This window comes from Salminus brasiliensis, chromosome 17 (genome assembly GCF_030463535.1).
Source record: "Salminus brasiliensis chromosome 17, fSalBra1.hap2, whole genome shotgun sequence".
NCBI lineage: Eukaryota > Metazoa > Chordata > Actinopteri > Characiformes > Bryconidae > Salminus > Salminus brasiliensis.
In genome coordinates this window covers 4,232,281-4,244,647 of record NC_132894.1, presented here as the reverse complement: position 1 = coordinate 4,244,647, position 12,367 = coordinate 4,232,281, and the positions used below count along the sequence as shown (strand labels likewise).

The following is a 12,367-nucleotide window of genomic DNA, read 5'->3' as shown; positions in this document are numbered from 1 at the left end:
CAGTTGTAACAGCCTGACAGTAATACTTGTAAAGTGTATTTAATCCAGTATGAATCTGCAGTGTGTGTTGTTGTACAGGCTAAATGTAATAATTGTGAGGTGGTTTTAATCCAGTATGAATCTGCAGTGTGGCTCATCCTATCAATTCTCCTGTTTCTCTTTCAGATGTGGATGAATGTATCAGTAACCCGTGTGTGAATGGGGACTGCGTAAACACTCAGGGATCATACCACTGCAAATGTCACGAGGGCTACCAGGGCACTGCCACCAAACAGGCCTGTATCGGTATGAATTCTGTAGTCCACTGATTTCTTTTAATGATTATACTGTATACAGACACTTACTTTACAAACCCAAACATTACACATTATGTAGAGTATATCCACTTGTTGGGCTAGAGGAGTGGAAGAACTGTGTTCTCTGGAATAATGATGATGGTGCTCCATCCAGTACCTTTGGGATGCTTTGAGGAGTTGACACTGAATGCAATCAAATTCTCACAACAGTGCTCCTTCAAAATCTTGTTGGAAGCCTTCTTCCCTGGACAGTAGAGACAGTCACTCCAACAGAAGCAGCAGCATAAACTCTTTTTTAATACGTTTGATTTGAGAAGAAACAATAAATGATCAAGTGTCTCAATACTTCTGTCCATATAGTGTGCCTACTATTATTACTATTAGCTCTAACTAACTCGTGTCCACTGTTTCAGATATTGACGAGTGTATTGTCAACGGAGTCATGTGTCGCAACGGCCGCTGTGTGAACACGGACGGAAGCTTCCAGTGCATCTGCAACGCTGGCTTTGACCTCAGCCCCGATGGGAAAAACTGCATAGGTGAGAATCCAGGTTTCAGACACTGTGTGGGGTGTGGTTTCACTCTATCTTTAAGTAAAGGTGCACATATTTGTCACTGTACTATGTACAGCAAATGGGTCCTCCGCATTTAACCCATATGTGGTAGTAAACACACACTCACACACTAGTGAAACTAGGGGCAGTGAATACACACACACCCACCCAGAGAAGTGGGCAGCCAACTCCAGCGCCCGGGGAGCAGAGAGGGTAAAGGGCCTTGCTCAAGGGCCAAACAGCGGCAGCTTGCCGAGCCCGGGAATTGAACCCACAACCCTGTTATCACTAGCCCGGCACTCTAACCGCTGAGCCACCACTGCCCCCTACTCCTACGCCTACTCCTACTGTTTCAGTCCTATATTTGATCCATCCTGTCTTTTTAATCTTGATTTAATCTTGAAGTTCCATTAAGCCACAGATTTCCATTAAGCCAAATCCATTAGCAACTATTCATATGTATATTATAAATGCAGCACATTTAAGGCTTGTAAATAAAATAGCCAACTTTGGTTCATTTTTTAGTGTATGATCATGTGCGTCCACATATTAAAGTACTCAGTCTGAAATTAACGTTTTAAATTAATATGAAAATTTGAGAGTTCATTTGGAGACTGAAAGCTCTGTTCATCACCATGTGTACTGCTATGCAGCTGATTCATGGAGGTTTCTGCAGATATTATATTATTTTAGCTATTTTAAACTCCAGAGTTTAATATAATTGGCACTAAATGGCCTTTTCTTCCTATATCAGGTAGGAAGAAAGCTGGTAGCAGGTTACCAGTCACACAAATTCTACATACAGGCCTAAAAAAGCTTTAAATCCCATCTTTTACAGATCATGACGAATGCAGCACCACCAACATGTGTCTCAACGGCATGTGCATCAACGAAGACGGCAGCTTCAAGTGCATCTGCAAACAAGGCTTTGCTCTGGCGCCAAACGGACGCTACTGTACCGGTAAGCAGATACACTAAATGTCCAAATATTTATGGACACCTCCTCTAATGAATGCATTCAAGTTGCACCCATTGCTGACACAGATGTACGAATGCGCAAGCCAAGTCCCTGTAAAGAAGTACTGCCAATAGAATAAGACTCTCTGGAGCAGATAAAGGTTGATAACCCTATTGGCATCATGCTGCCTCATGCCAGACGTGGGCTAGTAGAGGGGCACAAAGCCCCCCAGCAGCACTGAGCTGTGGATCACTCTGGAATGATGGTGCTGCTCCATCCAATACTTATGAGATGAGTTATGGAGTTGATGATGAGGTGGGGTGGTGAATGCAATCAAATTTTCACAGCAGGACAGTAGAGATGGATAAACTCTTTTTAAATCAATGAACAGGCGTCCCAATACTTTTGTCCATGTATTGGACATGCACTAAACTACACATCCTGCATTCTCTAAGTCTCTGCCTCCTCCTGACCTTTTCGTCCTCAGATATCGACGAGTGCCAGACGCCGGGCATCTGCATGAACGGGCGCTGCATTAACTCCGAGGGCTCCTTCCACTGTGAGTGCCCACCCGGCCTGGCCATCGACGTGGACGGACGAGTGTGTGTGGACACACACATGCGCACCACCTGCTACGGGGCCATAAAGATGGGCACCTGCTCGCGTCCCTTTCCTGGAGCCGTGACCAAGTCTGAGTGCTGCTGTGCCAACCCTGAACACGGCTTCGGGCAGCCGTGCCAACCCTGCCCCGCCCGCAACTCCGGTAAAACGTCTAGTTTATGCTGCATAACACAGAAACTTATAACCAAGCAATATCTTATTCTTCATTAATCTCATTATATTGAGTGGATTTCCCATCATTTCGGACATCTAGTCAGTTTTAATAACCAAAAATATGACATTTCTTATTGTAATAATTTTTAATATTTTTAAATATCTTTTTCTCTTACCAGCGGAGTTCCAGGCAGTGTGCAGCAGTGGAATTGGCATCACAACAGACGGAAGAGGTGAGCTAATACACACACACACACACACAATATACACAAACACAATTAGCCCTTTTCACCTTTTCACACAGTGTGAATCTGCCAGCTGTTGTGTACGTTGCGTCCGAATTTCGTAAAGAATGGACCAATAGAATGACTCTAAAATTACTAAAGTATTTTTACATTGACTTCCATTAAAAGTTAAGAAGGTTTTCCCTTCTCCTGTAAAGTTGCCTTTTTGAAGATATGAGATGTTTGCATGACAGCGACAACAGACAGGTTTCTTTGTTCTAATCGTGAAGATTATTTATCATTTTTTTATCATTTATCATTATTTATCATTTTTTTTATCATTTATCATTATTTATCATTTTTATTCTCAGACATTAACGAGTGTGCTCTGGACCCGGAGATCTGTCAGAACGGGATGTGTGAGAACCTGCGGGGAAGTTACCGCTGCATCTGCAACATCGGCTACGAGTCTGACTCTAGTGGCAAGAACTGTGTGGGTGCGTACACACACCTGTCCTCAAATCCATCTGCCTGATGTGAACAGTGCTAAATAAAGGCCCTATTTTCCTATTGAACCTCATGCTGCACTTATGGGAAACCCTGTAAAACGGATGTGAGAGGGATTGTCCTGATGGTGCTGAGTGTTATTCACGTGTGGATTCGTGTGTTTCAGATATTAATGAGTGTTTAGTGAACCGGCTGCTGTGTGACAACGGCCTGTGCAGGAACACGCCAGGGAGCTTCACCTGCTCCTGCCCCAAAGGCTTCGTCTTCAAGCCCGACTCAGAGACGTGTGAAGGTGAACGTTCACTGACAGTAATAATAGAGTGAATCTAATCCAGTATGAATCTGCAGTGTGTGTAGCTTTTATGGTCTGACAGTAATAATCATAGAGTGAATCTAATCCAGTATGAATTTCCAGTGTGTGTAGCTTTTATGGTCTGACAGTAATAATCATAGAGTGATTCTAATCCAGTATGAATCTGCAGTGTGTGTAGCTTTTATGGTCTGACAGTAATAATTGTTAAGTGATTATAATCCAGTATGAATCTGCAGTGTGTGTAGCTTTTATGGTCTGATACTAATAATTGTGGAGTGATTCTAATCCAGTATGAATCTTCAGTGTGTGTAGCTTTTAAGGTCTGACAGTAATAATCATAGAGTGATTCCAATCCAGTATGAATTTCCAGTGTGTGTAGCTTTTATGGTCTGACAGTAATAATTGTTAAGTGATTCTAATCCAGTATGAATCTTCAGTGTGTGTAGCTTTCATGGTCTAACAGTAATAATCATAGAGTGATTCTAATCCAGGATGAATCTGCTGCATGTGTACAGTATTTACAGAGTTGCAGAGTTATCTTTAATATATTGTTGATAACATCTTTCTGTTTTTCAGACATTAACGAGTGCGAGTCTAGTCCCTGTGTTAACGGGATATGCCGGAACCTGGCCGGCTCCTTCACCTGCGAGTGTTCTCACGGCAGCAAGCTGGACTCAACCAACACCGTCTGCGTGGGTAAGCACCTGCAGGCCTGACGAAGCAACCACTGCTAAACTGATGTACCTGTTTTACAATAAAGCATCAGTGCACACACACACACAACTCTCACACACACTGTCTCTCGTTCTCTCTCTCTTACAGACAGTATGAAAGGAACCTGCTGGCTGAATATCCAGGACAGCCGCTGTGAGGTGAACATTAATGGGGCCACGCTCAAATCAGAGTGCTGCTCCACTCTGGGTGCTGCATGGGGGAGTCCATGTGAACGCTGCGAAGTTGGTGAGTACACCACACTATATATACACAATATGGACAAAAGCATTCCATGTCCAGGGGCACTTTTATGACGTCCCATTCTAAACCCATAGGCATTAGTATGGAGTCGGTCCCCCTCTGCATCAGTTATTGACCCCGCTCTGTAACCTCACATGGCTGAGCTGCTCTCTGTGAGCTGTTCCTCCTAAACGCTTCCACTGTTCAATAAAAATACCACTCACAGCTGATGGAGGAAGATCTAAAGATCTAGAGTCCAAATACTTTTGTCCATATAGTGTGTGTAACAGTGAAACTGTTAGAACCAGGTTTTTAACCGTTTATAAGAGATGAGAAAGCCTGAGAAGGAACCAGCTAATCTAAGCATTTGCGGGGTTCTACATCGGACCATTGTATTTGCTGTAGAACCTTTCTTCATGGGTTCTAGTAAAGATGAAGAACTGTGACAACTTCAGAAACAATTCAGATGGGTCATGGTTCTTCATTGATGATTAAAAACCTTTGTTGATGGTTTTCTGAAGAACCTTTTAGTGAATGGTTCTATGTACCACCAGAAGGTTCCTTTTCTGTACCATAAGGAACTATTTTTCTAAAGAGTGCAGCTTATTGTAGTGTTCCTATTAAAGTGTCAAACAAAATAAACTACACACACACACACACACACATACACTTGTTATAATGTGTAACTGTTATCACCTTCTCTCCAGACACTGCCTGCCCTCGTGGCCTTGCGCGGATGAAGGGGCTTATCTGTGAAGGTACTACACACACACACACACACACACACACACACACGCGCTCTTTATAATCATATTTCTGCTGTCATTAGAAATTCCCATGCCCTGTAGAAAATGTGCTAAACAGATGCTGATGTGTGTGAATTTGTTGACGTCTGATTGTGTTATGTTTGTCCTCGGCAGACATTAACGAGTGTGAGGTGTTTCCGGGCGTGTGTATCAACGGTGTCTGTGTGAACACACACGGCTCGTTCCGCTGTGAATGTGCTGAGGGGCTCACGCTGGACGAGGGTGGACGCACCTGCGTAGGTGAGAAGGCCAACCTTTTATATTTAACCCAAAGCAACCTTTCGTTCCTTCACCATGGCCGTGAACTCATGCTAGTGAACAGGGTAGGAGGAATACGCACCCATAGTGGTGGGCAGCCGTCTCAGCAGCTGTAGAGCACAGCCAATGGTATACGGCCCTGGGGACTGGTCCCAAGCCCACGTCTCTAGCCTTTAGGTCATGGTCATGCTTTAGGTTGTGGTCATTGGTGCCTCCCAAAACAAAGACACTTGAGAATTGGGATCGAACCGGTACTACCACTACACCACTGCTGCAGAGACATTATTAATTACATATGTAGTAGTTATTAATTACATATGTAACAAATTACATTTTCATTAAATTAACAACATCAATTAACACTAACATTGACTTATATGGCAACTTTCATACATTAAAATGCAGCTTAGAGTACTTTACAGTAAAATATACTAAATCTTCAAGCCATGTACATAAAACGATATAAATAAATAAATAAATAAATAAATAATATAATATAAATAAATGAGTTCATTATATATATTATTATATATATCATTATATATTTATTAAATATTATATATATATAATAAAAATAACCACAGAAGTTCCTAGTACTTAGTATGTGTGTGTGTGTGTGTTCCCCTTTAGATGTGCGCAGTGAGCAGTGTTATATGAAGTGGGATGAGGATGAGTGTGGAGAGCCGCTGCCGGGCCGCTACAGAGTGGATATGTGCTGTTGCTCTGTGGGGGCTGCGTGGGGGGTGGAGTGTGAGGCCTGTCCCAAAGCCGGAACACCAGAATACCGGTCCATCTGCCCGAGGGGGCCTGGATTCGCCAACCGGGGGGATATTCTTACTGGCAGACCCTTCTATAAAGGTATAAAAATACTGTATAAATATATAACTGTATATACACACTAGATATATATATAATATATATATATTCCCGTAATAAGGCATATATGATATTTTAGGGGTTAAATATTAATATGAAATATTTAATAATATTGTATAGTGTGTAGATGTGTGGTGCTAACACTCTTTTCTCGGCCTCTTCCGTGTAGATGTGAATGAGTGTAAGGTGTTTAAGGGCCTGTGCACACACGGAACGTGCCGGAACACCATCGGAAGCTTCAAGTGTCGCTGCAACAACGGCTTCGCTCTGACCATGGAGGAGAGAAACTGCACAGGTGGGCAGGAGAGCACACACTGACACCTTAATCTGACATCTTTACAGCTTTAATCCACATATATGCCATTTTTTATTATTATTATAAATAGAATAGAAATAAACAGAATTATTTCTAATAATTATATTTGGTTAATGTATATAATTTTGCCCTTTATTTCTTATTTATTAAGTGGCGTGAAAGATTGATGTGTATCATATGCATTTTACTTTATCTTTCTCTTTCTCTTTCTCTCTCTCTCTCTCTCTCTCTCTCTCTCTCTCTCTCTCTCTCTCTCTCTCTCTTTTAGACATTGATGAGTGTGCCATCTCTCCTGACCTGTGTGGTCAGGGCACCTGTGTGAACACACCGGGCAGCTTCGAGTGTGAGTGCTTTGAAGGCTACGAGAGCGGCTTCATGATGATGAAGAACTGCATGGGTAAGACTCACACACACCAACACACACACACACACACACACTGACAGAAGTTTAAGGACGCACAGCCTTTTGATTTATTGTGAGGAGCTTATAGGGTGCAGGTGCACAAACAGTTGCAAATGCATCCTCAAAAGTAGGTACTGAACCTTAAAGCTTGAGTAAAATATCCATATTTTTTATCTACAAACATTTTCACACACAGAGCCCTTGTAGCATTTAATTAAAACAAGTGATTCGTCCAATCAGTGCTGATAAATGACCCTTCTGCTGTTCCGAACTTCACTACTGCACCCCTAGTAGTTGGATAATTGCAGTTTTCCTGCCTTTGTAACTCCACCTCAATTTTTTCCTCTGTCATGTAGCAGTGGGTAGCGACCTTCTGAATGTTACCACATGGTGGTGGCAACATCTGAAGCAGAAAAGCCTCTGATTGGCTGTTTGGTACCCTGCCCACTCCTCACTAAGCCTCACCTCCACACGCTCATTACTGACCCCCAACATTCATATTTTAGCCCTCTGAGAGGGTGAGCACGTCTCCTCCGATACACATGAAGCCAGACACACCCCTTTTTCAAGTACCGGGTCCCCAGCTCTGCCGTGCCAACCAACAGCTGCCTGTGCCAGTCAACATTGCTGAGGGATGAGGCAACAAGAGGGATGAGGGGAAAGAGGGTCATCTACCCACCCAAAAAGAACACGACCAATTGAGCTCTTTCTGACTCCGGCTGCTGATGGCAAAGCGGCATAGCTCGGGATTCGAACTGCTGAGCCACTCTGAGCCCTAATGTCATTTTTTTTTTATGTTAAATGTCCTTAAAATCCAATTATATACCCTATATAATTATATATATATACAATATATAATATATATACAATATATACAAACAATTATATACCTTAACTAAAGATACTGAAAACGTTCCCTTGAGAGATGTTCCCTTGAACTTTCCTTATAGAAAAGTAACAGCAAAAAAATCCTATAAAGTGTTCCCAAACTTTTGACTAGCAGTGTACACTCACACACACTCAGTCACACACTCAGCAACGCTAAATCACCTGCTGAAATGCTTTACTGCACGAGACGCACTGTACGCACAGTTCAGTCTATCCATAAGTTCTCCAACTTTCCAAAAGTTTGATGTGTGTGAAATTTATGACACCCTTATGACACCTGTCATTCCTCATCTCGCTCTCTTTGCCCCCCCGTCTCTCTCTCAGACATTGATGAATGTGAGAGAGACCCCTTGCTGTGCCGTGGGGGAACCTGTCTGAACACCGAGGGCAGTTACGAGTGCGAATGCCCACGAGGTCACCAGCTCAGCCCTGGAGGATCATCCTGCGAAGGTACACACAGCCACACACACACACACACCTCACACACTTTTACGCAATCCGAGACACAAAGACACCAAGATTCACCATTTGTGTTGGATTCAGATGGAATTTGGCCTTCGTCCTTAACCCATCCATGCAGTAAACACACACACACACAGTGGATAGTAAGCACACATGCCCGGAGCGGTGGGCAGCCATCGTTGGGTTAAGGGCCTTACTCAAGGGCCCAGTGGGAAGTGGCAGCTTGCCGAGCCCAGGTATTCTGGGCAGTGTCCTTTTGCTCGATCAATGCCTTATTGAATTTTATTGATTAAACAGATTAGAAGAAAAAAGTGTAGAAAAGGGCATGTGGGGGGTCCTGAGTGGGCTGTGTGCAATCAAGCAGGGCTTAAATACTGTATTTCTATAGATGTTTGACAGCATCTGGACCACAACCAGCCCACTTTATTAATGAGAGCTCCAGTGAAGCAGTGTTTATGATGTGCCTAATTCTCTGCTTTGTGATCTTTCCCTTCGCAGATGTGAACGAGTGTGAGCTGAGTGATAACCTGTGCAGGCACGGCCAGTGTGTGAACATGGTGGGCTCCTATCAGTGCTCGTGTGACACTGGCTACCAGGTCACTCCGGACCGACAGGGTTGTGTGGGTGAGTAACTGCACCAAACACACCTAATACACACACCTGTAACATGCACTGATTCTTAAAGGTCCAGAGCTATTACATTCGATTTACATCACAGACTATTAATGTAATTACATAATTAAGCACATATCGCTGCTGTCCAGTGAAAACCATGTATCTCCATTTAAATAGACCAATAGAAATGCTCAAAATTACTTGAAATAAATAAAGTCGCCATTTTGGAGATACATGTTTTCCATTGGACAGCGATGATACATATTACATAATTCACATCAAGAAATAATATTCTTTATTATATTGCTATCACCAGAAATAACTGTAATAATCTTTCTCTTAGGGTTCATGTTACTCTGCTCATGTGGAATGTGCATTAAAACTGCATAGATTTCTGAACATCTAATATTGAATATATCAAATACATCATATTCTGTGCAGGTTGTAATATGTAAGCATTGCAGGTTGTGGTGCCAGTCTGTGTGTAACAGGGTTGTTTTTGGTGTGTTATGTTAGATATCGATGAGTGCACCATCATGAACGGAGGCTGTGACACACACTGTACCAACTCTGAGGGCAGCTATGAGTGCAGCTGCAGTGAAGGATATGCTCTGATGCCTGACCTCCGGACTTGCGCTGGTACACACATACACACACACTCACACTCATAAAAGCAAGCCAAACAAATAGAATAGAACGAATGCTGATGTATATATATATATATATATATATATATATATATATATATATATATATATATATATAGAATGAACGCTGATGTATAGAATGAATGAATAGAATAGAATGAATGTTGGTTTATATTGAGTGAACACTGATATATATGGAACAAACACTGATATATATATATATATATATTGAATGAACGCTGATATATATATATATATATAGAATGAATGTTATATATATATTGAATGCTGATATATATGGAATGAACACTGATATATATAGAATGAATGTTAGTATATATATATATATAAATATATATATATAAAATGAATGCTGATATATATTGAATGAACGCTGATATATATGGAATAAACACTGATACATATAGAATGAATGTTAGTATATATAGTGTTAGAATAAATATATAAATATATAATGTAAAATATATAAATATAATGTAATATATATAATATATAAATGTTAGAATAAATGTTGGTATATATATATTGAATGAACGCTGATATATATTGAATGAACGCTGATATATATAGAATGAATGTAAATGTAAAAGTAATACAACTATTTTTCATATGTTTTTTACGTAGATATAAGAGACACACACTCACTTACATGTGTTTTGTCTTCCCAGATATTGATGAGTGTGAGGACACTCCTGACATCTGTGACGGTGGTCAGTGCACTAACATCCCGGGAGAGTATCGCTGCCTCTGCTTTGATGGCTTCATGGCCACCATGGACATGCGCACCTGCATAGGTAAGAAAACAACAACTGCCCCACACTCTACATATGCTCCACATCTAGCCGGCTGTGACAAACTCACCTGTATGTGTGTGTGTGTGCGTGTTTGTGATTCTCCAGATGTCAACGAGTGTGACCTGAATCCCAACATCTGTCTCCACGGCGACTGTGAGAACACCAAGGGCTCCTTCATCTGTCACTGCCAGCTGGGCTACTTTGTAAAGAAGGGCTCCACCGGCTGTACAGGTGTGTGTTGTGTTTGTGTGTGTATCTGCCCACCTGTAAGTGCAATGGTTTCCTACAGCATATTGTCTTTAGCATATTCAGTCAGCAATATTAAATTCTAAATACTATTGTTAAAGTAATCTGCTAAATGCCTTACATGTAAAAATACTATTGTTTAGCTTAGTAATACTATTGAGTCCCACAGGGATCAATCATAGTTCAATCATAGGACCTATGAAACTGATGTAAATTCTGGAAGTTATGAAGTGTGGGCTTCCATTAAAAGTTTAGGGGAGTTTAAGGGAGCTTTACAGTACAACTGTACAGTATTAAATCTGTAGCTCAGTGGTCCTAGAGTAGTCCTGCCCTTTTGCAGCTCTTCCTGAGCTGCAGTGGGAGTGTTCGAGCTGGGAAACTCTGTTGAGTGATGATATGTTTTTGTGTTGTGGTTTAGATGTTGATGAGTGTGAGATTGGAGCTCACAACTGTGACATGCACGCTGCCTGCGTCAACGTTCCTGGAAGCTTCAAATGCCGCTGCAGAGACGGCTGGGTGGGAGACGGCATCAAATGTGTGGGTGAGTGAGACCACCTGGGCCCTGGGATGAATAAATGCAGTATTATTTGCTCATTTTCCCACAGTCACCGCTCAGCAGTGTAGACGTATCAAATGACTAGTCCCTTTGGTCTGACCTCACATTCTGTTTGTCCAGATCTGGACGAGTGTTCCACTGAGGAGCACAACTGCAACCCCAATGCTAACTGTGTAAACACACCGGGATCCTACCGATGCGCCTGCAAAGAAGGCTTCAACGGAGACGGCTTCTCATGCTCAGGTACGCCAACTGACTTTCACTTATTATTTTGTTATTTTGCTTAAGACTACTGTGTATATATATATATATATATATATATATATATATATATATATATATATAGTGACACAGATGTGCAAAGGCACACACACAGCTAGTCAAGTCCCTGTATAGAAGTACTGCCAATAGAATCAATAGAATAGGACTCTCCGGCACCATGCTGCCTAATGCCAGCCATGGGCTAGAGGGGTATAAAGCCCCCAGCAGCATTGAGCTGTGGAGCAGTGGAAGAACTGTGTTCTCTGGAATGAGAGGAACTTTTGGGATGACTTGGGGAGTTGAGGATGAGGTGGGGTGGTGATCATCCAACATCCTCACTGACACTCTTGTCACTAAATGCAATCAAATCCTCACTGCAGTTCTCCTCCAGAATCTGGTAGAAAGTCTTCTTCTCCGGACAGTAGAGACAGTTACTCCAACAAAAGCAGATCCATTCTTTTTAATACCCTTGATTTCAGAGGAAACCGTGAATGAGCAGGTGTCCCGATACTTTTGTCCAAAAAGTGTGCGATATCTATATATATTTTGGAGCATTTAGGTTGTTCCATGCATCATTAAAGTATGAAGAGCAACTGCCAGATGTAATTCACATTACAACAAAAAGTCAAAATGGATGG

General features: G+C 41.9%; 1 protein-coding gene across 3 annotated transcripts in view; it reads left to right on the top strand.

Moving 5' to 3' along the window:
- The window catches only part of fbn2b (fibrillin 2b), a 105,205-nt gene that overhangs the window by 63,539 nt on the left and 29,299 nt on the right, over positions 1–12,367 (top strand). For all 3 annotated transcript variants that reach the window (XM_072659890.1, XM_072659889.1, XM_072659891.1), the window contains 21 exons: positions 166–285; positions 710–835; positions 1,689–1,811; positions 2,296–2,571; positions 2,762–2,815; positions 3,178–3,303; positions 3,480–3,605; positions 4,203–4,322; positions 4,449–4,586; positions 5,288–5,338; positions 5,501–5,626; positions 6,275–6,502; positions 6,690–6,815; positions 7,105–7,233; positions 8,452–8,577; positions 9,088–9,213; positions 9,721–9,843; positions 10,541–10,666; positions 10,772–10,897; positions 11,331–11,453; positions 11,589–11,711. In XM_072659890.1, coding sequence (XP_072515991.1) covers positions 166–285; positions 710–835; positions 1,689–1,811; positions 2,296–2,571; positions 2,762–2,815; positions 3,178–3,303; positions 3,480–3,605; positions 4,203–4,322; positions 4,449–4,586; positions 5,288–5,338; positions 5,501–5,626; positions 6,275–6,502; positions 6,690–6,815; positions 7,105–7,233; positions 8,452–8,577; positions 9,088–9,213; positions 9,721–9,843; positions 10,541–10,666; positions 10,772–10,897; positions 11,331–11,453; positions 11,589–11,711 — 2,742 coding nt within the window. The remainder of the gene's footprint in view (positions 1–165; positions 286–709; positions 836–1,688; positions 1,812–2,295; positions 2,572–2,761; positions 2,816–3,177; positions 3,304–3,479; positions 3,606–4,202; positions 4,323–4,448; positions 4,587–5,287; positions 5,339–5,500; positions 5,627–6,274; positions 6,503–6,689; positions 6,816–7,104; positions 7,234–8,451; positions 8,578–9,087; positions 9,214–9,720; positions 9,844–10,540; positions 10,667–10,771; positions 10,898–11,330; positions 11,454–11,588; positions 11,712–12,367) is intronic.